General features: G+C 40.3%; 1 protein-coding gene across 8 annotated transcripts in view; it reads left to right on the top strand.

Annotated features, from left to right (window-relative positions):
* COL14A1 (collagen type XIV alpha 1 chain) overlaps positions 1–25,697 on the top strand; it is a 227,104-nt gene that overhangs the window by 188,911 nt on the left and 12,496 nt on the right. For all 8 annotated transcript variants that reach the window (XM_087447497.1, XM_087447499.1, XM_087447496.1 and 5 more), the window contains 5 exons: positions 1,536–1,589; positions 2,057–2,128; positions 11,070–11,105; positions 12,108–12,174; positions 15,926–16,114. In XM_087447497.1, the coding sequence (XP_087303623.1) occupies positions 1,536–1,589; positions 2,057–2,128; positions 11,070–11,105; positions 12,108–12,174; positions 15,926–16,114 (418 nt within the window). The remainder of the gene's footprint in view (positions 1–1,535; positions 1,590–2,056; positions 2,129–11,069; positions 11,106–12,107; positions 12,175–15,925; positions 16,115–25,697) is intronic.

Raw genomic sequence — 25,697 nt, 5'->3', positions numbered from 1 at the left:
AGCCTCTGTTCCATATAGTGGTTTAGGAACTCAGGGTCTTTCTGTCTGGAGACACTTTCATCCTCAACACATGGCCTCTAAAGTTGCTACAGAAGGGGAAAAGAAAGAGGAGGATTATCCATGGGAAATTTTTATGAGCCATAATTGGAACTGGCCCATTTCTATTGGCCAGAACTCAGCCCTGTGGTTCCAACATAATTGCTGGAACAGGAGACTGAGAAATGTAGCCTCGCAATGTGCCCAGGCAGAAAAGGAAAACCACGGTTATTGGTGAGCTCTAGGTCCTTTGGCCTTATCTGGTCTTAAGATTTGCTAGTACTCGAGCTTAAGAGCATGATGAAAGGGCCTTACCGACCAATGCTTTTCCTACGTACTTATCCTACCCCCTTTTCATGCCATCTCTTGTATCCTCTCTCCTAACACACACAACATTCCTTTCATCTAGCTTCATCTTTACTCTCTGTTTTATTTTACACCATGAGGTAGGGAGAGATAATGTGACTGTGAATGGGGAGCCCAAAAATGATGGATTTTCATAAGCAAGATAAGTGGAAATGACAGCTCACTGGAAAAGTGGCAGGAATTTCAGAAAGGGAGTTAGGAGAGGCAGCAAGGAAGCTGGGAGAGGCTGATGTGGGTTAGTTTGAGATGGGAATGGATTATCCCAATAGGAGACAAATCCCAAGATGAAAAGTCCATATCTCCACATACTAGAAGGTAATGTTTTGAACAAAATTTTATGGGCCTATGATAAAATTTAGATTGAAGATCCTCTTTCATGTTTTTAACAGTATTGGTAAGACCAACACTCGCAATTAAGAACTATAACCATTTAAGAGTAAGTCATTCCAGCTGTTATATTTTTTAACAGTCACATAAAAATAACACACACGTACACACATTCAATAATTTAGGAAGATATTTTTATAAATAACATCATTTGCTTTCTGTCTTAAACACTTCCAGCATGGGGTGGGAAGCAAACATGTACCCATTTGTAAGCCCAGGATGACACACATTTGACAAACCTGCCCAGCAGTCAAAATCATATCATTACAGCAGCAAATCCCCCCATATTCTTCTGCAGGCTGCTCCTGAAGAGTTGCAGAGATTCAGATATTGTAGTATTCCTAATTTGTAATATAGATCCCTGTGATAGGGATTCCCTGCCCAAAACTCTCTTAGGTCATGAAAGACACTAATTCCTCTTTTTGTCTGGTCATTAATTACCAAGAATTGATCTCATTTGTTATGCTTAGTTTAATAAAAACACTTTCTGGAAACAAGTTCCTATTTAAGTTTGTAAGTGGCATTTCTCACACCTAAAATTCTTGCACTGGACAATTTAATAGAGCCAACAGACACAAAAGTCTTGCCAAGAACAATTCCCATGAAGAGTTTAAAAGCAGAGAATCCTTGGAAGTCCAGAGCAAGCGACAGGACTTGACCCCAGAATATTAAATAGGATTAGGTCCACCTATCCCGAAAGCCATATAAAGCAACCGCGTAGTTGACACACTGTTTCTTTTCCCTAGGGCTTTCCTGGAAAGGACGGATCATCTGGCCCTCCAGGACCACCAGGGCCAATTGTAAGTAGTTCCAGAAACTACTGGAATATACTCTGCTTTAGAGCATTTCATTTCTTTTGAGAGATTTCCTTTTGCCAGACCTTTCACCTCAGCAACTACCATCTCTTGGTACAGAGCTTTCCCTAAAACATTCTTTAAAAATAATATATCCATACGGTTTCATCATTTTATCTCTGAGCCACTTTGCCATAAGATCACCTGCATTGATTTAGTTTTTATTAGACACAAGTAAGTCTTGAATTTGAAAGAACTATACTTGACTGATAGTGTGGAGACTTCTCAAAAACAGTCTTCCCTACTTTTTTGGTAGTTGGGAATAGGAATGAGCAATGAATCCTGAACTCTTGATGTTGAGGAGGAGGGAAGCCATCACTGTGTGTGTTTGTGACTCCTTCTTGAGAGTTGGCTTTCTCTGATGAGAATGTGGGAGTACTCACCTTTGCTCCATTTTCTTGCCTCCCTAACAGGGCATTCCTGGAGCCCCTGGAGTCCCAGGGATCACAGGAAGCATGGGACCCCAAGGCGCCTTGGGACCACCTGTGAGTATACAGCAGTAGCCAATCAAAATGGTTGCCCAGCCATCCCTCTAGTTTATTTATGTATTTAAATTTACCAGCATTTCTGTTGGTCCAAAATGTTTATTCAGTATTGGACTCTGTGGGAATCCATAAAAGAAAACAGAGAAGCTCCTAGGTTAAAGATCAAGATCAGTATGTGCATGTGTCATGGCTAAAGACAAATGGTCCTCACAGGGAATAATCAGCTATGCTTCCACTCATATATATTTCCGTTTTTTGTTATTCTGTATTTGGCTAAGTAAACTCAGCGACAGCTTTATAGGGATTGGTAATAATAGCTATGTGTTAATTAGGACTGTCTCCTGGGTAAAAAATACAAGGCTTAAGAAATTCAAGTGAGACTAGGAATAGATTTTTCTTTTCTAAGTTCTACAAGAAAGACAGAATTTCCCATTAAAACACACACTCACACATAAGTGGATAGTGGTATAAATGAAAGCACAATGAATGGAACTCATTACTTCCATTTTTGTACTTCTAATTTCTTAGGTAGGTGTTTAAATGTGATCAATGGGAGGGAGTAGGATGGGGGAGAAACGAATGAGCACATCTGAGCCTGTTTCCTCTTCTGTGAAATGAGGTAGCTGCATTATTTGGCCTCTGAAGCCACATCTGGCATCTTCTGTGACTTGCAAGTTGTTCCTTCTAGGTGTGGGTATTAGTCGGTATTTTGATTTACCTGTGATGTACTACATCTATATCTATAAACTGAAGCAACTGAGATGTGTAAATGTATATACTACTGCAACCATGCTAAGAATGTGTAGAACAGTGAAATCTGAAGGGTGAGAGAATAGGCTAATGAGTTAGATTTCCATTTCTGCTATAACAAATTACTACTATCTCAGTTGCTCAACATGACAGAAAATTGTTACCTTACAGTTCTGTAGGTCAGAAGTCTGACACTGGTCTCACTGGGTTAAAATCAAGGTGTTGGCATGTCCTCTCTGGACGTTGTAGGGGAGAATCTATTTCCTTGCCCTTTCTAGCTTCTAAAGGCTGCCCACATTCCTTGGCTCATGGCCCACTTCCATGTTCAAAGCCAGCAATGTTGCATCCCTTTGACCGTTCTTCCATAGTCGCATCTCCCTCTGAACATAGCCAAGAAAGGTTCTTTGCTTTTAAGGACCTATGTGATTACATTGGGCCACCCAGATAATCCTAGAGAATCTCCCTAGATAACCTCAAGATCCTTAAGAAAGTCACATTTGCAAAGTCCCTTTTACCGCATACGGTAACATATACATGGTTTCCAGGGATTAGGGTATGAACACTTTGAGGACCCTTTTTCTGCCTATCAAGTGAGCAAGACATAACAGAAACATTGATTCTCGTTTGGAAAGACACCTCTTTCCTTCTAGCTACCCAGATAGCCCTGTTACTCTTTATTCTTGAAACTCATTTCAATAAAGTTATTTCATCCTCAGAGTCCTTTTCTAGGCTATGATTCGCATGATACAAATGCAGGTACAAAAATACATGCAAAGGGTGAACATAAAAAAAGTCCTCCAGATTTTAGCAAACACATCCTAATTTGCACACCCAAATAAACACTTTCCTTAGAAGTCACTTTACAAAGCTGTATACTTATTCCAACTGCATTATTATTGTTCAAAACACTTTTAGATCTCTTCTTTTCAAATTCTGCCAGTGATGGGTCACAGAAGAAAATTCGATTGCTGTATCTTCACACATCTCTTTTTTATCAAGAATAATGTTATGGGCCGGCCCCGTGGCTTGGTGGTTAAGTGAGCACGCTCCACTGCTGGCGACCCGGGTTCGGATCCCGGGCTCGCACCGACGTGCTGCTTCTCAGGCCATGCTGAGGCCACGTCCCACATACAGCAACTAGAAGGATGTGCAGCTGTGACACACAACTATCTACTGGGGCTTTGGGGGGAAAAATAAATAAATAAAATCTTTAAAAAAAAAAAAAAAAAAGAATAATATTATGAAGTATGGTCACACACCAGGAAACGTACATTGACACCCACATACGTGAACACATGCAAGCACATTCCCCCACCCCGCCACACACACACACAATCCAGTCTCCACCATCCTTTCACTGCAAACTTATCTGCCTTTGATTCTAGGCTATTCCTCATCAGAAAAGAGATTTAAAAACATTTTCTTTGCTACAAGGGGTTCTGGTTAAAGATGTGTCAGAGACAGAATATACTTAATCTGTTTCTCAGAAAGTCATGAGAGATTTTAGAACATCAAAAGCTTTGAGGTTTCCTGAAGTGAAACAAGAAAAAACAAGAAAATGGTTTCATTTGGTTAGACAATAGATGAATGTATTTGTGCATGAGGTGATCTGCTTGTTCTTTGCGCTCTGACTGTGCTCTTACTCCTAGAACTAGTTCCCTTTAACCCAAACTGGGTTGATCCTGATCCAAGAGGGATGGGATGGAAAAGAAGGCTCTGGTGGCCTTGGGAGAGGAAAGTGGGGTGTGTGAGGGTAGAGCGAGGCATGGAATATATTAGGTAAGTAGATCCCCACCTTATCCACCTGGCCTTTTGTAGCTCTGGAATAGACTCTAAATATGGGACATACAGAAATACCAATAAACCTTTTCCCAGAAATAAAACACTTGTTAATAACGTTATCTTTGATTGTCATAAATCAACAGAAATGGACCCTTGATGGTAGCATTTTTATCGGAGATAGAAACCATTTGGTCTACAGGCACTGGATGGGGATGCCGGAGTAGGCTTTGGGTATCCTGTCAGAAGCCAGCTGTTCTCTGAACTGTCCAGCCCAGACTTTTCCCCCTGCTTTGGGAGGTGAGCAGCCAGATGTCTGCTGGCTGCCAGACTGGCGTGACTAGTAAAGCAGTCTTGCTGTCACGGTGTTGAAGCCTTGATTGATTTCCCATGGATGTCTGTCTAGGAAGGCAGGAGGGAAAGAGACCAAGAAAGACAGACTGCCCCACTGGAAATAGCAACATGTTTCCTAAAGTCTGTGCCAGGAACGCTTGCTTTCATGCACTCTGCCTTCAGCTGCCGACTTCCCGGGGGGGAATGTACATTGCCGCTGCTGCGGTCATAATTCCTACCTGAGGCTTAAGCATACGCTAAAATACAGTGCCTCCCTGCAGGGGAGCAGAGAGAGATGAAGCCCGTGGAAGAAGGGGCCATGCGCTTAGCTTGAAAGCAATGTAGGTAGATAGGTCCAGGGCTACATCATTTAAAGAACACTGCATTAGAAGTCAGCATACCTGGGTTCTAGATGTGGCCCTGACATGACCTTAACTACCTGTGTGAGCCACGTAACTTAAGCAATTTATCTAGCCTCTCAGGAGGTCAGTTTCCTAATTCATTCATTTAAAAATATTTACTGAGTAGCCACAATATATACAAGATACATAGGGGAGAGGGATTCTGAGGGGTATGAAAGATGACCAAGATATTTTTCCACATTCATGGAAAATCTAGAGAGAGTGATTTTTTTATATAAGTAGGTATAATAAAAGGCAGAAAGTGGGAAATGCCTTAAGGGAAAGACGAGTTAAGTTGCTATGAAAGTTCCATTGAGACAGACAGACAGAGACAGAGAGACAGAGAGGGAGCTGAGGAGCTGTTCTCCTGAAGGAGACAGCATTTCAGTGGGATTTTGAAAGATGGGTGTGATTTCCACCCACAAAGACGGGAAGATAGCATCATTTAGATGGGGATTGTAGTAAAACACGAAGCAAACACAGGGCACCTCCTGTCTTTTGTACATTTGAATATTTTTCAACTCTTTCTCTTGCTTCATTGCCACTGTCACAATTTTATTTCAAGCCCTCTTCATTTCTCACCAAGATTATCACAAGAAGCCCTAATGGGCCCCCTTGCCTCTGCTCTAGCCCTGGTCTGTTCCATTCCCCAGCTGCCAGAAGATCTTTCTAGTATAATTCTGATGTGTCATTCCCTGGCTTGCATCTCCTCACTGGATCCCTGTCACCAGAGGATGGGGCTCAAATATTCAGCCAGGTATAGGTGGCCCTTCCTGATGGGCCCTTACTTTCCTCTCCAACTTGATCTCGCATCATCCCTTTGCTTGGAGTTGAGACACCCAAAATTATTTAAAGCTCCCTCAATATATTCCATACTCTTTCACACTTTTTTGCCTTTGGGGATGCTCTTCATCGGTCTGGGCTGCTTTCTCCTCCTTTCTCCACCTGGTGAGTTCCTGACTATTTATTCTCTCTTTAAAACTGTGCACTTCCTGTGTGAGGCTATCCTCACCTCCTCAGGCTGAGATACTTCATTTGAACTGTTGATATCCATCTCTCCACTAAAATGATCGTTCCTTACGGGCAGAAATTTTATCTTACTCATCTTTTTATTCCTAGATCCCAGCTCAGTATCATAAGGGTACTTCATAAGTATTTGTTGAAAGAAAGAATGAAGGTATGTTTGTGTTCTAGTTAGTCTGATGTTCAGGGGAGTATTAGAAGATTACTCTTATAGATTGGGGGTCAGACCATGACTGAGCTAGGTCTTTTAGAGTGGAGCTAGGATGTTTTGATTTGGGTTAACAGACGTCTTTCATATGTGGGTCTTGGACCATGAGATTATTCCTCTTCGTTTCAGCCTTAAAAGTCTGTGAACCTATGAATGTAGCTACTGTGTTTTCTTTACATTTCAAATGTTCCTGAAATTAAAGGAATATGTGCCGCTTTTTCCTGCCTACATCTACAGAGAATCTGTGTTTTTCCTCAAAGCATACATTGGCGGAGTTATGGCCCTTTACTTGCTCAGGAATTTTTATTTTGTTTTGCTTAACTTTGCAAAAATCAAAGGAAAGATGTCAGAGAAGTTGGAATAAAAAATAACTTCTTGCCGTACAGATATTTCACTAACTGGATCTTTTACTGAGGCTGCCTAGCTGTGTCCTGTCACTACTTAATCACAAGCATCCTGAGGCTGAGTTTGAGGAATTTCAGTCCTGATTAAACACATCCGTCCTTATATACCAGAAGGTGCCACCCGCTGTTGTTGTCATTTACCTTATCACTCAGGTTTGCACTGTAATTTCTTTTTCTAAGTTTCAAGAATTTCAAATAAGCCAATTTAATAAATGACGGCTAGCGATGGAAATGTCAAATAGTATATTGGCTGAAAAGTACAAGTATTCAAGATAAAATTGATTTTAAGAAATGACTCAAGTTGAAACTTAATTCTGAATTACTAGAGTTAGGTTTGGGGGACATATGTTTGCTTTTGTATTATTATTTAATTAGGAAAAATATTATCTTCCCTGGTATGGAAGATATTGGCTAGCGAATTTGTTGAGCAGTGTTCTCTTTTATGGTAGCAGTAGAGTGTACTGGGGAGTATATGGATTCTGGAGCCCGGCTGATTGGCTTCTGGTCTGGGCTTTTCCACTTGCTTATTGTGTGACCTTGGGCAAGTTACTTAACCTCTCAATACATCACTTTCCTTATATGTAAAATGGAAATATTATCTCATAGGGTTGTTATAAAAAATAAATGAGTTTGTCTTATAAGCATCTTAAAAAGATTAAATGAACTAATCTTATAAGGCTGTTTTAAGGGTTAAGTGAGTTAATACACCAAGAACAGAGCTTGGGACATGGTAAAAGCAGCTGAAGTATTAAACTGCTAGTATTTATAAACAGTTTCTTAATATATTAAAAATGTATAATATTTACTTATTTTTGTTTGCTGATTTTTGTTTTTGTTTTGCATCTAATGCTTGAAAAATGGGTTCTATTAGGGATTTATTTATTTATTTATTTTTTTTTTAAAGATTTTATTTATTTTATTTTTTCCCCCCAAAGCCCCAGTGGATAGTTGTGTGTCGTAGCTGCACATCCTTCTAGTTGCTGCATGTGGGACTCGGCCTCAGGATGAACGGAGAAGTGGTGCCTCGATGCGCACCCGGGATCCGAACCCGGGCCGCCAGCATCGCAGCGCGCGCACTTAACCACCAAGCCACAGGGCCGGCTATTAGGGATTTATTTAGTGGCAACATAAGTGGCTCTTTTCTGCAGTTAGACCTACCGGTGGACATTACTGTGTTGTTGTGACATGGCCATTTGTGGAGCCTAAGAAATGAGGGAAGAGGGCATGGCCAGAACATTTATTTCCAAAAAGAATTGGAGGGAAGAGGTGCTTTGTAAATCTTACTTTTGGAAAAAGTTTTATAATGGAAGTTGGATACTTTTTAACAGAATCAACTTTTTCTAATGTTCTAGAGGCCCACTGCCTGAGTATGTCTTAAATATTTTTCTTCTATTTTTCAAGCAAGGCAGTTAAAATGAAGTGCAAATTGGCTTGTCATCAGACTTGAAGTGAAATTCAACCATTCATTCATTCAGTTAACACGTATTTTTTGAGCACCTGCCATGTCTCAAGCATGGAACTGGGGATACAGCAGTCCACAAGCTAGACACAGACTGCCTTATGGAACTCACATGCCCAGAGAGGTCACAAACAGTGAAGATCTGCTTTCTTTGTAGAAGTTGAGGTTTTTGTTTGGCAAGCCCAGCTTTTGTGTTTTTCTTTAATTTCTGTCCCTTATGCTACCTTGTTCCAAATAATGACTACATCATGAGATGCTAGCATCATAAGGGATCCCAGAGACCTTTTAACTTAATGGCCTTATGTTACAAAGAAACTCAGAGCATTTAAGTGGTTTGCAGATCCCACGTCCTAAATATACTTTTCCCAAAATATTAGTATGAATATTTTCAAACACACGCAAAATTAAAAGAATTTTAGAGTGAATACCCATATGCCCAACACTAAGATTCTACCATTGTGTGTATGAGTATGTGTGTATTTTTTAGTAAAGTTCTCTTGGGCGTAGTTGATTATTGATCTCATTTGCAATTTTAGAAAATCATCTTATGGCACACTAAAGGGTGGATTTATACTTTTTGTTGAAGCCAGTTAATATTTTCTTTTCTTTTAGTAACAAAACAAAAGGAAACTCAAGGTCAGAGGGAGTAGACAACAGCCATAGATTTATAATAAATATTTCAGTTTAATATTGGACTTAGTTCAACGTTTGAGCAACTCTTTTATGCAAGACACTGGCTAGGTGGTTTTGGAAATATAAAATAACATACAGTCCCCAGTATCAGAGACCTTACCATGTACACAGAGAGAAGAGAAATCCATGCATTGACCTGTAGTTAAATATATATGACAATAAAAATTTAGTGTCAAATAACTGATACTCGAACTAAGTACTGCAGTAGAATATCCCTACTGTTGATACTAATTTATAAGATTTAGGGTTAATACTTTTCTCACATCTCAAATATTTTCATACATTGAGTAGACCAGGCCTAAGGGAATGAGAAATTGCAATTTTGAGGAGTAGGAGATAGGAAGGTTGGGGCTAAATTGAAGAAGACTTTAAATTTGAGGACTTTGACTTTGTTACATGGATGTCTAAGAATTGCTGAGTGATTTTGAATAGAGGAAGAGCTGCCATCAATCAATAGTCACTGAGCATTCTAAGTTGTGTACTGGTAGTATCTGGGGAAGGTGAGACTAGTGGTTGTGTGGAAGATGAACTGGAAGGGAGATGTTTAGTTAGGGAAGTCAGTTAGAAGGAAGTTGCAAATGCCCTGGGGTGAGAAGGTAAGGGTAGCATGTGAGTGATGGAATAGAAGGGATGGATATAAGAGGAATTGCAAAGCAAAAAAAATGTGTGTGTGTGTGTGTGTGTGTGTGTGTGTGTGTGTGGAATAGACATGCAAGAGGCAAGGGAAAGGAGGAGAAAAGATAGAACCAGCAGTGGACTCAAGTTGGCTTGTACCTGCTCTGGGGAGTCAATTATGTGCTTCTCTTCCCTTCCCAACTCCTTCTTCAGTGACAGTGCATTTGTGGCTTGAAATCAGCTATGCTAGAAGTATTTACACCCCCAATAGCAAATCAAGGCATTTTATTTTTCCAGAAAACCAGTTTACCTGCACACCACAGGATGAACCCAGAATTTTGAGTTTGGGTGAAGGTTAACTGAATAGAGATTTTGGAGAACATACTGAGTGTGGTTTGGAACCTATTGAGACTATAGTAACAACTGGGAATAGTCTGACAACGTGGCGAATTCCGTCTATAAATGTCGTTCATCATCCTTTTGGTAGAGACTGTAAAAATGTTGTTCAATGAACTTATTACACTGCCTCAGAGTTGAAACATAAAGATGAAATCCTTCTGAAGACACATGTTTTGTATTATAAGTGTAATTTCATTGCAGAAACACTGAGAACGCCATTGTTATTTTAGTAAATTTTTTTACAGTAATAGTAAAGCTTCTTATGAGGCAGCGAGTAGCTAAGCCACAAAACAAAATATAATTCAGCTGAGCATTCGTGTTAATATGAGCTCCCGTTATCAGGGAGAAGCAGAGAGAAAGAAGCGTGTGCCATTATGCTGGACGGAAAGCAGAATGTGGCTGTGGGATTTCACAAATCTCATCTCTTACTTGAACTCTTAGGTTGGAAGATCTTTTCCTTCCTTTGGGAGATATTCTTTAAAAACTTGAAACAATTTAGCTATTCAGCAGAGATTTGTGAAATAAATCATGAAGCATCAGTAGAGTACAATTCATAGAGGGGTGTTTAGTATGGAAAGATGGGAATGACCTTCAATGAAAGTAGGTTACAAAGCAGTATTGCTGCATGATCCCCGTTATGTATTAAACATACTGTGTCTATGCCGTACAAGGCTGGATGAGTAAAGTGTTTAACAGAGCTATTTCTGCTTAGTGGGTTTATAGCTTGCTGTTTGTTTCTTACCGTTGTATAGCTATTTTTGCTACAGAATTACTAGAGCTAAGAAAAACATCCTAATAAAATAAGAAAAGATGCATTATCACTATGCTTGGCTGAGTGCAATGTTACAAGTAACTTGACTGTTTAAAAATTTTACAGGGTGTCCCTGGAGCAAAGGGAGAGCGAGGAGAACGAGTAAGTATGCTCTGGCTCTGTTTCCCAGCCGCAGCTGGTTGCACACCTTTCACTGCATAAGCCTGATAAAGGATGACCATTTACTATCACGATTATTCATTGCTCTTATACAATTCCTTCTCTCCTCCCTCTCCTCAGCTCATCTAACTGTGAGCACATTTTCAAGTGGAAAACACCCTGTGGGCTAGAAGTCAGGAGAGTTACTAGATGCAGATCTGTTTCCATCCAGCTAGATGACCTTAGGCCCATTTCTTTAAGGATAAAATGGAGAGAATCAAATTCATCTAACTCACAAAGTGGATTTAATGAAAAAATTATATAATGGATGTGAAAAGGCTTCAGAATAGTAAAGGCTATATACAAATGCCAGGTAGTAGAATAGGGCTCATGTTTTTCCAATATCGGCACCCTGGAAGACAATGGAAGGCCTAGAATCAAAGAACTGGCCATGAAACTTAAATCAGTTTATTCTAGGGGCCTTCTCTCTCCTTTGAGAAATTGTGCAGCTGCTAATATAATTGTGCTGTCGCTATGGCAGAAACAGCAGTGACCTTGGGCTCATCCAGTTACCTTGGTGAAACCTTGGGCAATGTGTTTAACTCTGTTCATCTATAAAATGAGTTTAGCATCCTTTCTCTGAGTTGTTATTAGTATTAAATAAGCCACTGCTTGAGAAAGTGCTGCATTTTATAAGCTTTAAAGAGCTATAAATGAAGCATCAAATATATAAGGGTTTGTTTAAAAACTGTTAAATTTTTTAGAATCTGGGACCATAAATGCTTACTTCAGCTTTTTAATTTAATAAAGGTTCTCAGGAACCTCGCACCATGAGTGTCAAATTGCTTGCTCCTCTGTGTGCACCGCGGTGGTCAATCCTACCTGTTGCTAGGAGCCGAAGAACCCAGGTGGGAACAATGGGTCAAGTCGGATTTTCATCATGGAAGTATTGCCATGTGGCTGGGCTTGTGGTGAAAGTCAGGAGTATGCTTTTTTCTCATCCAGGGTGACCTGCAGTCTCAAGCCATGGTGAGAGCAGTGGCACGTCAGGTGTGTGAACAGCTCATCCAAAGTAAGTGCATTATAGTTACAGATGTTTTCTATTTCTCCTCCAATGGGGAATTTGCTTTTCCCATAAGTGTAATGACTAAGGAAGACACCTCTAAACCTTTATCTTGGTGCAGACATGTAAGCTTTACAGATAGCCATCACTAACCCGTCTATGACATCACTACAGATGACCCTAAAGTTCTACATGGATGGTACAGAGGCCAAATTCCTCTGTGTCATTTGTCCAAGAACTCTCTATTTGCCCATGTAGATTCAACTTGACTGCCCAGATCAAATCTTTTATTCCTTCTTCATCTCTCCAAATAGACAGATTTTTTATTCTCAAGTACCCAGCACTTGAAAGCTGCCAGACTCTAAGGCATCAGAAACTACCTTCAAAAACATGATTCATGGTGTTGGGCTCTATTAACTCACTAGATTTAAATCAATACTTCTTTCTTATCCATTTCTTTGAGGGCAACTTCAGGTCCTTTCCTTTATTCTTTAAGATTTATGCCAAAAAGTATATATACACACGCACACGCACAAGGATAGGCTTCATGTGACATTTGATATGATACTTGGGCTTCATGCCAAAAATTACACTGGAATACACTTTATATGACACCTGTCCCATTTCTTCCTTTTAAACTTGAACTTTCCCACAGCCCAGTATTTCAGTTACTGATTCCTGCTCATTCACTTACACACCCACCCATTTTGCACATTTCCCCTCCATCCACTGACTATGTATTTTGTCTCAGTAATCTAAGCAGGGGGTTACTAGTTTTACTTCTCTTTGCCAGTAATTTGTTCACTTCCAGGAAGGTCTGAGACCACATAGAGATGAAATACTCCTCTCAAACCCAGCCGGCTCTGGCCTAGCTCTGCTGTCAAGCCCCACACCCCAAAAACACCCTCCACCTCCAGAGCTGACATTACCTGAGTGGCTGCCTTAACAGCTTTGGGCATGTATTTCTTCTAGCCCAGGGAACTTTTGAGAGTCCTGTAAGTATCCAAGAAAGCCCCATTGTCTGGGTCCAAAATTCCGTCTCTTGTAGATAAACCCATGTCTGTCCAAAATTCCATCTGTTGTAAATAAACCCATATCTCTCCTTGAGGAAGGTATGGAATAAAGGTGTGCATGGGCTTGGGAGAGTTTTCATTAAGACAAAAATCTCAGGGCAAACTGAGTACAAAGCTACCATCTCAGACATAGTAGTAATGCTCCCTGTATTTTAACTTTATTTAAGTTGACATTATATGCCCCAAGTAAATGTATGTATGTAACAGAATTTACCAGTTAAATGAAACTGATCAGGTTTAACGCCAAAATAGGATCTTTAAAAACACAAGTCATGGGCCGGCCCCGTGGCTTAGCGGTTAAGTGAGCGCGCTCCGCTGCTGGCGGCCCGGGTTCGGATCCCGGGCTCGCGCCGACGCGCTGCTTCTCTGGCCATGCTGAGGCCGCGTCCCACATACAGCAACTAGAAGGATGTGCAGCTGTGACACACAACTATCTACTGGGGCTTTGGGGGGAAAAAATAAATAAATAAAATCTTTAAAAAAAAAAAAAAAGAAACACAAGTCATAGGGGCCAGCCCCGTGGCTTAGCGGTTAAGTGCGCGCGCTCCACTACTGGCAGCCCAGGTTCGGATCCTGGGTGCGCAACAACACACCGCTTCTCCAGCCATGCTGAGGCCGCGTCCCACATACAGCAACTAGAAGGATGTGCAACTATGACATACAACTATCTACTGGGGCTTTGGGGGGGGTGGGAAGGAGGAAGATTGGCAATAGATGTTAGCTCAGAGCCAGTCTTCCTCAACAAAAAGAGGAGGATTAGCACGGATGTTAGCTCAGGGCTGATCTTCCTCACAAAAAATAAACACAAGTTATAAAAGAGAAATTGAACATTAGTCACTTTTGTAGTAGAATACGTCCAAAACTAATCTATATCTTGGATTATTTTGTAGGTTTCTCATTTCAACTATACAATGTAAATAAGCAGGTAATTATTGTAAGGAAACCTAAGGGTTAAATCCTAATATGCTCACTTGCCACAATATGTGGAGGATTTCACAAGAGTTGCTGTCTTATTCCACTGTAGAATAAAAATCATGTATTAAATATACGATTATTTAAAACATGCCCTACAAATTGAGAGTTCAAAATTGAGTTTTTCCCCTCAGGAATTCTCAGCTTCTTGTGAATGGCTTCTAGGAAATGGAAGCCAGCAGGGGATTATACAGGAAAGCTGAAACAGGTCTGTGAAATGGGGAGGCCCTGCCTGTCATTCCGGTTGTGAGAGAAAGAAAGAGAAGAGATTGTACGCGACTTTATGAGCAAGACCCAACCTCCCCAGCAGCTGTATTTCTGGCCCCTCAATCATCTGCCCACATGCTATTCAGGTTTCTCAGGGCTCCTCACTTCATCCTTAGGCTCCACTTCAGATGTGATTTATCAGTCAGCCTAGAATTTCTCCCATGCTCAGTTATGTGAGTCCAGAGCTGATGAGAAGAATGATGCTAGGAAGGGTTATTTGGGAAACTGTGCAAGGCCAAAGCGATGACAGAGAAGTGATGAAAGACATCCTCCTTGTCAAAGGAAGAAGCTGAAAAACAGCTGCAGAAATGTCTGACCTCCCCCCAGACAATCACGGCCGGGCCTACTGATGGCTCCTGAGTCAGGAAGCCAAGCCCACGTATAGTCATTGTCCTATGCTTAAGAATGCATTGAATATATTTTGGAAATAACTCCTCTAAAAACGTTTTTTTTTTTTCTTGGTGAGGAAGATTAGCCCTGAGCTAACATCTGTTGCCAATCCTCCTCTTTTTGCTGAGGAAGATTGGCCCTAGGCTAACATCTGTGCCCATCTTCCTCTATTTTATATGTGGGATGCCACCACAGCATGGCTTGATAAGTGGTGTGTACGTCCACACCCGGGATCCGAACCTGCAAACCCCGGGCCGCTGAAGCAGAGCACACGAACTTAACTACTACCAGGCCAGCCCGGTTACTCTTCTTTATTTAGTTTTGAATGTTTGAAAAGAGATAAATCACAGTCATCTAGAAAATTCACTTATGTGGGAAAATCTCAATCTGATGATGCTGGAAAAATGAGGCATGATGGTATCAAGTACTTTATCACTCTATACTTCCAGTTATTCAAATACATTCTTCCAGTCATAACTGAGTTAAGGGATTATAGGAGAGAGGGCCAGAGTTTTAAAAAAATAAAGCTAGTGGAATAAAAAAAGTAAAGCTGGTGGAAGTTTCTACAGCTGGGACCCAAGTAAAGGTTCCTGCAAAAAGGCTTGGCAACAAAGAGATGAGTTGAAACAAAGCACTTGTCTGGGGATTTGTGAGCAAAAGGGTGGAGCAGCCTTTGTGGGTTGGAAAAAAAGACAAATAACTTCAGGAGAAATTGCTAGAGAAAAAGGGCAGCTGGATGAGGGTTTAGGGGTCAGATAAATGTTGGGGGTGAAGATAAAATTTATGACTTCTGCTCCGTGATGTTTACTGCGATGTTGACGTGAGCTGTGGAATTCCAAACACATGAGATGCGACTTGAATACAGTCCAGCTGTTAATATCATGCGAAGTAAAATGCAAAAATTTTTAAGTTGGAAATCAACATATTTCAGAGGGATGTGCTTTACCCCTTGGTCGGCGCCTGAGAGAATTGTTCGGAGCCTTGACAAAAATACCTCCAGTCCTGCCTTTCTTTGTGTGACAGCTCATTGAGTGCTATCTTTGTCCCGCATGTCTCAGGTCACATGGCCAGTTTCACAGCCATCCTCAACCAGATTCCCAGCCACTCCTCTTCTATCCGGACCATCCAAGGGCCGCCTGGGGAGCCTGGGAGACCAGGCTCTCCTGGAACCCCTGGTGAACAAGGACCCCCAGGGACCCCAGGCTTCCCAGGAAGTGCAGGTGTGCCAGGGACCCCAGGAGAACGAGGTAAGCTGGGCCACTCTCTCATTAAGTACAAGAAGCAGAATGTTAACGGTGGTGCCTATGCAATGATAAAACCCAAAACAATGGACCTGAATTAATTCTACCCCATCTGTTCTTCAGCTTTTTGTGTATTTATCCCTAAGATTGAGAAAACTGAGTAATCTACAAAGTGTTTATCAAGAGCCACATCTGCTTGTATGAAAAAGGAGGATCAGAACTCCCAACTCACCTCTAAGAAGCTTTTGAGCTAATGAGAGAAAACTGTCCCCTCTAGATGAGTGAATTAAGAAAAGGTGCCCCTTCCAGGTAGAAGAATAATAAAATGATATCCCCCTCTGGACAGATGTAGCATGACACATGTGTCATGGCAAGTAGAGAGCTCACTACCTAGGTCTGGTGCTTTTTTTGTGCAGTCCGCATATTAGGCAACAGTCAGTGGCGGCTCTGAGGTGAGTCATGAGTCATATTAACATGATTCACATATGCCAATATAGACCATGCCAGCTCTAAACTTCAAATTAAATACTGTTTGTGGCTCATCTTCCTATAATATGAGGCAGTGTTTTGTTTAATAGTTTCATGGGCCAATGTTTTGTCTTTCCTACTAAAGTTTCTTTAAAATAGAGATCCTACTTAGCCTTGTCTTCTACCCTTACAGGTCTTAGCAGTACCATACAATACAATAACAAGACTCTTTTGATTGAATTTCACCCACTTCTGTAATTGACCAAGATCTCCCACTCCAGAAGCAGATCAAAGAGATGTGGGAAATTGAGGTTACATATTAACCACAAAGAAAGTGATAAAAAAAGAGACAACTGATAAAAGTATTTTCTAAGACACAATTTTATAGAATGTAGATTTGGGGAAAAGCTATTTCCTATCTCCTCCATGAGTCATGTTACTTTTATGAAATGGATAGGATATATTCCTTTTATCAAATTTGGGATGTAAAATGCAGATTATGAGATAGCATTTCACGTTCATTCTTGATCCATGCCAACAGGCCATGTGCATTTCTGCCTCTGCACTTATGTACACGTTCTTCCTCCTTTGGAAATGTCCTTTCCTTCCCCCGTCTTACGTGTGTCTTACTCTTAGTTCAAGGCTCAGCTTAACCGGTCTCATGCATGAAGTTTTGTTGATTGCCCCAGAGCACAAATGTCTCCACCCGCTGAACCCCTGAGGCACTGAGTGTCTCTCCCACCCCTGTTAACACTCATCAGGTGTTCGTGAACAGCTAGATTGCCAAGAGCACGTGGGTCTGAATTGCTTTGCACATAATAGTTCCTCACTAGGTAATAGTTGTTTTGATTGTGACCCAGTTCTGATTTTCCTTTCTGAAGGTTTTTCCTGAGGCAGGGACCTAAGTCAGCAGACGTAGAGAAGGGCATAAGTCCCTCGCAGCACACCAAAGATCTGGCAGCCAGGAAGGTGGTCCCCTCTGTCAGCAGGGCACCCTCTGCTGGTGTCAGTGATGGATAAACTGCGACTCAGGGAGCACAGAGCCAGCACCTGAGTCACTCTCAGCAGGTCACAAGTTGTCTTTGTTCTTTTTGGAAGTCTTAGCCTTGTTCTTGCCAGACTGAGTCTTTCCTGCTCTGCAAGAGCACTTGAATGATTAGAGCAGAGGAAAATCACCAGGGAGTTTGCCAACAGTGGCCTGGACAACTCTTGAAATATGAATTTCTCTGATATAATTTTCTTATGTACATCAAATAGATGTATATATTCTTAAGGAGTATAGTAGACAAGCAAAATCCTGTATTTCACAGATACATGGAAGATGACAGTAAGACAAAAAGTGAAAAATGCCCTTTGAGCATGGGGGAAGGTGATTTTAGCTGATCACTCATTGAAGGATGTGGTTTTGGCGTTAAAATTGGGTTTATAGGCCAACACTCAAGGGAGTTTCCATTCCCGATAAAATATTTCCTTTGCAGTTGAGATTCGTTGCTGTAAGGTGGACCTTGATGTTTTGAACTTAGCCTTGTGGTCCAAATACCCAGGAAAGATTAAGAGAGAAAAATATCCGCCTTTCCACTAAATCAAAACAATAGAATTTTAAAACTGAAGAATCTTCAGCCGTCTTTTCTCCTGACTCTCTCATTTTATGTAAAAGGAAGCATATGAAGATATCGAGTCCCAAAGAAGCTTCAAGTCAGCCAGCCTCAGAACTAGAAATAAAAACCAGAGATCATGGGTTTTTTTTTTTTCTGTATAAAATGTGATTATCACTATGCTCTATAATATAATTTTAAAAGGACACTATATTGTAATGAGTAAAAATAAGTATTATTACTAAGCAGTTTATTTAGACAAATAATAAACTACAGAAGCAAGATTAAAAGAAATAGATCTGTTGAGTACTCTGGCCTAGCACTTAAGTGAACCTCACTTTCTGCTGAGGCTTCTGCATGAGTCTCACATGAGTCTTCCTCCAAAAATTCATGACTCATTGACTTCGGCTAATTTTTCATCAGAAGTCTTCCATCTGATTTCTCTATTATAATTTTTCAAACTTTTTAAAACATGATGCACAGGAAGAAATACATTTTACATCATGATGCAGTATGCACATGCATGTGGATGCATACAAACTTATATAACTGAGGCAAAAATATAATAATACCTACTCTTAGTATTGTTCCCTGTTTTCTTCTTTTCTAAAGGCTGAGAGGCAACCTTGGATTTCATGACCTCAGTTTGAACTACTGTTCTAGTACAAGATCTTTGATTAACCCCATCATTATCACTGAAATAGCCAAAGAATATGCATTTTTAGAGCACAAATATTCCCTCCATATTAACAAACTGAAGTAGATGACTATTCATGACTTCTGTTATTACCTAACAGAAGACTCTATTTTTGTTCCATCTGATTGTCTACCTCTCTCTCATTAACACTTTGTCTCCTTTAACTTGAAGTATTTATCACAAGTTTGTGAAGACTGATTAGAAGAGTGTTTTAGCGATCTTCTCACATAGATTGTAATATTCAGAGAATGCTTAGAATTTAAGGATTCAGAGAGATCCTGCAGCTCATGTGGTTCATCTAAACTTTGAGCTCCAACTTAGATTTGTCTAATTATTGGCATCCAGAATTGAAGAGGTTCCATTTACATGACATAAGCAAAAAATGGATGCAGCCCAATTTCTCACCTGCTTTTTCTTGTCACTTATATTACACTGTTAATTTATGTCAAAGAAAAGCTGTTCCTCTATGGGCTATGATGTTGTTGCCTCTCCCCATTAAACCCTACATTGTCTTCAGGTCTTCCAAAATTCAGAAAAGGGGTCAGATCAGCTCTAAGTTTCCTCTTTTGTTCTCTGAACTGTGACAATTGAATCCTGACTATTCTGACCTTAATTCACTCTCCAATCACAACCTTGTGTGACTCTAACTAGACTTTTTGATAAGAGCTGCATTTCTAATTCTGATTTCTGCGTATCATTCGCAGATGACTAATCTGTTTGTTTTCTTATTCCATTTATTTAAATGTTCATTATTCACACTGGTATTAAATCATATATGAACCCAGTCAACAATAAGTTTACTGTCTACAGTTCACAAAATTAAGTTTATTTACTTGAGAAGAACGGGGAAATTTTCCTAATTTCAGTCTTTATACAACTCCTTCAGTTTCCATGATTCTCCAAAAAATATTGGATCAGAGGAACCATCCAACTAAAGATTTTGTTATTTTTCATTGTATATCCATAACAGCTGGAATTGATATCTGGTTTATTTTTTATAATAAATCAGCAAATATTTATTGAATGCAGGGGTTATGTAAGGCTTTTGGCATGGCAGTGTGTGAGATAAACTATTATTTATGGCTTTTACTTATTAGGCACCAAATGCATCTGCCAATATTATGCTCAGTGCTCTATTCAGACTCTCATTTGGATAAAATAGAAGACCTGGTGTGGATAAGGAAGGAATATAAACATTACTGAAGGTACAAGTTGGGACATGGTAACTGCTAAGTGAGTCATGTAGGAAGTAAATGCTGTCAGAATGTAGAGGAAGACATCACTGTGGCCTTTCAGAAGAAAGAGTGCTAGAATTTATTAAGCAACTACTTAGTAAACTATCAGATGCTTAGCACATTATTAGTGCTCATAAAAGTCTTATGAGATCAGTATTAGCCCCATTTTTAGGTGAGGAAACTGAGGTTCAGCTAGATTGTCAATTGTCCAAGGTCACGCCACTGAACAATAGGGGACTAGAATTCAAATTCAGGTCTGTGCTTGCTCCACTCTGCTCAGTTCCACCTTTGACCCCATTGCTCAGTGGGGGTTTCACAGAGGAGAGGCCAGAACTGTGCAGGGTCTGGTGAACCCGGTTTCATGATGGCTCCTAATAACCACTATTCAGAACATGGGAACTGCTAGCCTGACCAGAATGTCTGAGTGGGTTGTGGTTTTACTGTTTGCAAGCTCCCTGTGCACCCCGTTCTGCTGTATTTGGATAGCCTTGTGGCATCCATGACCTGTTGGGTAAATATGAACACGATAAAACCATTTTCCATGACTATACATTTTGGCACTTGACAGTTCTTCTAGGATTTAGCTTGTGCCCAGGCTATGTAAGAGTCCAAATAGGGGAATTACCTATAGGAAAGTGGTCATGGATCTGGCAATTTGGGGTGCACTGTAGAAGTTATACTTCTATTATAATATCTCACCCTGGAGGCAGATTGGGGAGAAACCTGGAACAAGGCAATTTGATCTTGTTTTACTTCTGATATTCTAGAAGAGAAACTGTTTCACCATCACCTTGTGATATTGCCTTAGCTGGAAGCAGCATGACTGGATGGAAGAATGTGGTTTGGAGCATCAGTCATCTATGGGTTAGGATCCTAGCTTTGTCACTTACCAGCTATGTAATCTTGACAGCTTAATCTTACAACTTAATCTTTCTGAATCTTCATTCATTCACCTAACCCGCACTTGCTGAGCATTCACTACACATCAGGCATGGTGCTGGGCATGGACGACATATGGTTAAGCAGGCATCCATTTCCTGCCTTTTGTAACGCCTAGTATGGAGACAGATATTAAACAAAAAAAATACATGGACAGTTTAATTTCAGTGTTATAAGTGCTATGACAAAGTGGAGGATGCTACGTGAGCATAGAAGATGGGACTCTGACTTAGTCTGTTGAGTCAGTGATGTTTTAGCTAAGACCTGAAAGTTTAGGAATTTGGCATATCAATAAGGGAGTCAGAGGAGAGCATTCTAGGCAGACACAGCAATAGCGTGTGCAAAGGTCCTCAGGTGGGAAAGGGCTTGAAACCCAAAGTCATGATTCTCAAACCTAGCAAACATATTGTCTCCTTTTTATAACAAATAATTTGCATCTCTTTTATTGTTCTAAAATTAAATTCATGGATAATAAATATAATGTATCTTCACACATAATTAAAAAAAAAACTAGAGTGTCCCCTAGTGTAACATAAAGAAGTTAAAGAAAGGTAATTTGTAGTCAAATAACTTATTCCAATATGCAAATTCTCAGTATGACTACACTGGAAATATAATGAAAAAGTCAGAATGTACTTATATTTAAGAATTACCAGGAATGTAACAGCTACAAATTCAGGCTGATAGAGTTGAGCTTTATCAATTACTTATGTCTTTCTACATTTGTGTTCATAGTGCAAATCTATTAAGATAGCAAATACATCATTGGCATCAGGCAAATAAATGTAAATTACCTTCTCCTGCTTTTCCAGGCACATGTTCCTTGGTTAACAGAGCTCTTGGTTTTCCGCTATGTTTCTTTTTCCTACTAGGGTGCTCTCCAGAGAAGCATTACAATACTGACTATCCCTTCCCACCAATTGATGGTGGCAATGTCTTTCCCCAAACCAGTCCCTGGAAAAAGTTGAGTGGAAATGACTGGGAGGTGTCATTCCAAAGACTTTCCCCATTGGAACTCATTGGTTTCTATAAATGTCATTAGCACTTTACATCTACTCTGTGGGATCAGATATTTTGGGCGCTAAGAGCTCTAGTCACTCCAATATTATTACTGAGTATAAAAATAATAATAATAATCATGTTGGAATATCATCTTTAATCAAGAGAAAATTTCACGTTTTTGTTTAGAGCTTGATGCTAGGGCAGTTTCCCTCATCTGTTTTCTCCCCAGATTAGTTGTTTATTGTTCTTTGAGGATAAAATCCCTGAGTGACTTTTGAAGTTGGCAAATTATTCCCCTCGAGCTTTTCCTGCCACAGAAGAGCAAATTTCTAATGTAAAGAAACATAAGATTTAAGGATCAATTTTTTATTAGTCCTAAGCTTCTGTGGTTAACTTGGACAAATGGACTTTGTTTCATAAAATGAGAAAAGGGGGATGGCAGAAGGACGAGAAGATGAAAACAACTGAACTCCACCAAGCAAACACAGATAGAAAGGAATCAGCCATACTCTGGGCACCATAAGTCAATGATGATCCCTCTGAGAGACATAGAAATTGCAGTCAGGGCAGGGAAATGCTGCACACACACTAAAGCTAAATCTGAGTCCCTAGTGCTCATGCCACAGTTAACTGTGAATTAACAAGGCTGAGAAGTCTAGAGAAAACTGAGTCCCAGATTGATTCAAATCTGGGAGACAGAAGTAGGGTTCTTATGTTCAATATTCCTGAGGTTGAAAAAAGCTGTTGGCACTGAAGATACATTTATCAGAAAACTTTGGACACAAATTCAGATTAATGCATAGCAATTATGAGCCAAGAATGCCTCAGTGGTAAGCATCTGTGAAACTTCTCTTTTTTTTTTCCTCATCTTGTGAAACTTCTTAATGCCCCTTATATCCTGGTTTATTCCTGGAAAAAATTATCTTTATGTTACAGATCAACTTAATTAAAGACAGAGGGCTGGTAGAGCTCTCATAATAATTTGCTGGTTGACACTTACACATTTACAAGTCTTCCCTGTGATGTTGTGTTATAGTTGATATTCACTTGCATGAGATGTAGGCTTTTCATTGCTGTTAAAAATCTACTGAAATATCTTCTTCTTCTTCTCTCCTTCCTCTCTCTTTTCTGCCTCTCATCTCCTGGGAGATGAACTCCAGAGAAGTCAAGATAGAGTTTTCTCTCTTCTCACTCAATAATTATCTAGTAAAGTCTAATTTGAATGTCCTTTAGAAAAAGATCTTTCTCTGAAGGTTTGATGGATTGTGTTTTCCTAATGTGTAGTAACCTTAAGGCATTTATAGGGCTTTTTTCCCCCTATTATGAAGTGACTCTTTCTGCGTGGCTGCAGAGAGATCTATGTGTTAGTGATCTATTACTATGTAACTAATTACCCTAAAACTTAGCAGCCTAAAACAACAAAACATATATGATCATCGCTGTTATGTGTCAGGGATTCAGGAGTGGTGCTTCTGGCTCAGGGTCTTTCAAGGTTGCAGTCAAGATGTCAGCCAGGGCTACAGTCATCTGAAAGCTTGACTGGAGCTGACATATCTGCTTCCAAGACGGCTCACTCACAGCACTATTGGCAGGAGTCTCAGGCCCTCCCTGACTACTCCACTCATATTTAGCATGAGAGGAGTGGGTCTTTCCATAGGAGTGCTTGAATGCTCTTGCAACATGGCAGCTGCTTCCCTCACAGCCAGTGATCCAAGAGAGAGATCAGGGAGGAGTTCACAATGCCTTTTTTGGCTAGTTCCAGAAGTCACAAGCTTTTACGTTCAGTATATTCTATTTATTAGAAAGGAGTCACTAACCCCAGCCCACACCCAAGTAGGGGGGAATTGGGCTTCACGTTTTGAAGGGAGGACTATCACACAATTTGTGAATATGTGTTTAATCACACTCCGCTAAGTTAAACCAAGGCCTTCTGGCCTTGCACTGTAAACAGGGTGATGCTTTCATCTGTAAGAATGGTTTCCAAGCAGTCTGACTTCTAGAACACTCGTGAGAGGTTGGCTCGCTGTGTTTCTGCCTGTTTTCACCATCTAAGTGTTTTTCTCTCCCACCTCTTTTAAAATTATTCAAATGCCAGATGTAGCTTTTTAGAGGGAAATATAAGATGTAGATTTAAGCACCTTGAAAGAGTAGCACCTATTGGAAAAATGGTTTTGTAGACGACATTTTTTGTGTTCTTGTTTCTGGAATTAATTATAGTCAAGATAAAATCATTTTCCAAACAAAAGAACTATAAAAAAAAAAAGTCACTGACAAATTAAAATAACCATCAAATTGTGTCCAAACCCTTCGTACTGAGTAGAATATGACTATTACAATAACAAAAAGCTGTAACTGGTGTTTTGTCTTCTTTTTGCCATGAAAGCGAATATAATTGTTTCTGTAGCTTACAATTTTTATGCAACTCTGAATGGGAAAGTCTGTAGAGTAGGTCTTAGCCAATTCTTTGTATTGGATTTCAGTCTCTGTCAGGGGTAATGGGTATTGTGCTACAAATACTGCTCAAGGTTAATGCCATCTCAGTAAGATATCTTTGTGTGGTCCCGGTTGGTATTTTCCCATCAGCTTCACTTCAAGTATGTACCCTTTGCTCTAGCAAAACTGAACAGCTCCGTGCTCTTGGTATTAGTCAGCTTTTGCTGCATAACAAACCACAAAAATCTCAGGAACATACAACAATAGATATTATTTCTCACCACATGTCTGGGGGAGGCAGGGGCAGCTCTGCTCTGCTGGGGCCCTACCCGGAGGGGCAATAGCTCTCTAGAGTATGTTCTCCTCGTGGCAACGGCAGAAAGAAAACAGGGCAACCCAAACATCCAATCATATTTCAAGACTCTGTTCATGTCATTGCCACTAATATACCATTGGTTAAAGCAAGTCACATGGCCAAGCCCAAATCCAAGGGGTAAGGAAATGCATGAGCCCCTAACAAGAGAATGGATGGATCATTCTATTGTAGAGTAGTGAGGAATTCAGACCACTAATCTAGTTTACCACGTTCTTCATACATGCCTTTTCCTTTCCTATAACATTCAGTGCTGATCCCTGTTGTGCCCTTTTCTTATACCCTTTCCTAGGTTTTTACGTGCTCTTCTCACTCCCGAGAACCTCTTTCTTCCTCTGGCTCATTCATACTCAAACTTTAAAACTCATCTCAAGCGTGACCTCTGCCAGACCACTCCTTCCTCCCCATGGTTTATTTGTTTGGCCAGTGTATTTGTTGTTGCTACCCTGCCTTATTCCAAAGGAACCAGACTGAGTAAGATCTCCCTCGTTTGTGCTTCCCTGTCCTCAAGCACATGTCTCCATCACAGCAGTTTCCCATTATATTGTAATTGTTGGTCTTATTTATTTTCCCTCTGGACTGTGAGTTCCTTGAATGGGGCTGTGCCTTTCATCTCCACATCCCCCCACAAAAAGCGTGAACAAATATTTGATAAATGAATAGTTGGCTGATCCCTACCTCATTAGTGTGTGAAACATAGCATTTAGCACCCAGGTAGAATATACTTTCTTGAATTGCCCTTTAATGATTTCACTTCTGTTAATTCTATCTCACCAGTGAAGCTACATGCTCCCCAAAGGCCAAATTTAATGTCTATTTTCCTTTTATATCTCTTAATACCTGAAAT

Source organism: Ceratotherium simum, chromosome 23, assembly GCF_057802395.1.
Source record: "Ceratotherium simum simum isolate JZ-2026a chromosome 23, ASM5780239v1, whole genome shotgun sequence".
Lineage (NCBI taxonomy): Eukaryota > Metazoa > Chordata > Mammalia > Perissodactyla > Rhinocerotidae > Ceratotherium > Ceratotherium simum.
The sequence above is the reverse complement of the archived record's forward strand: the minus strand, read 5'-3'. Positions and strand labels throughout refer to the sequence as shown.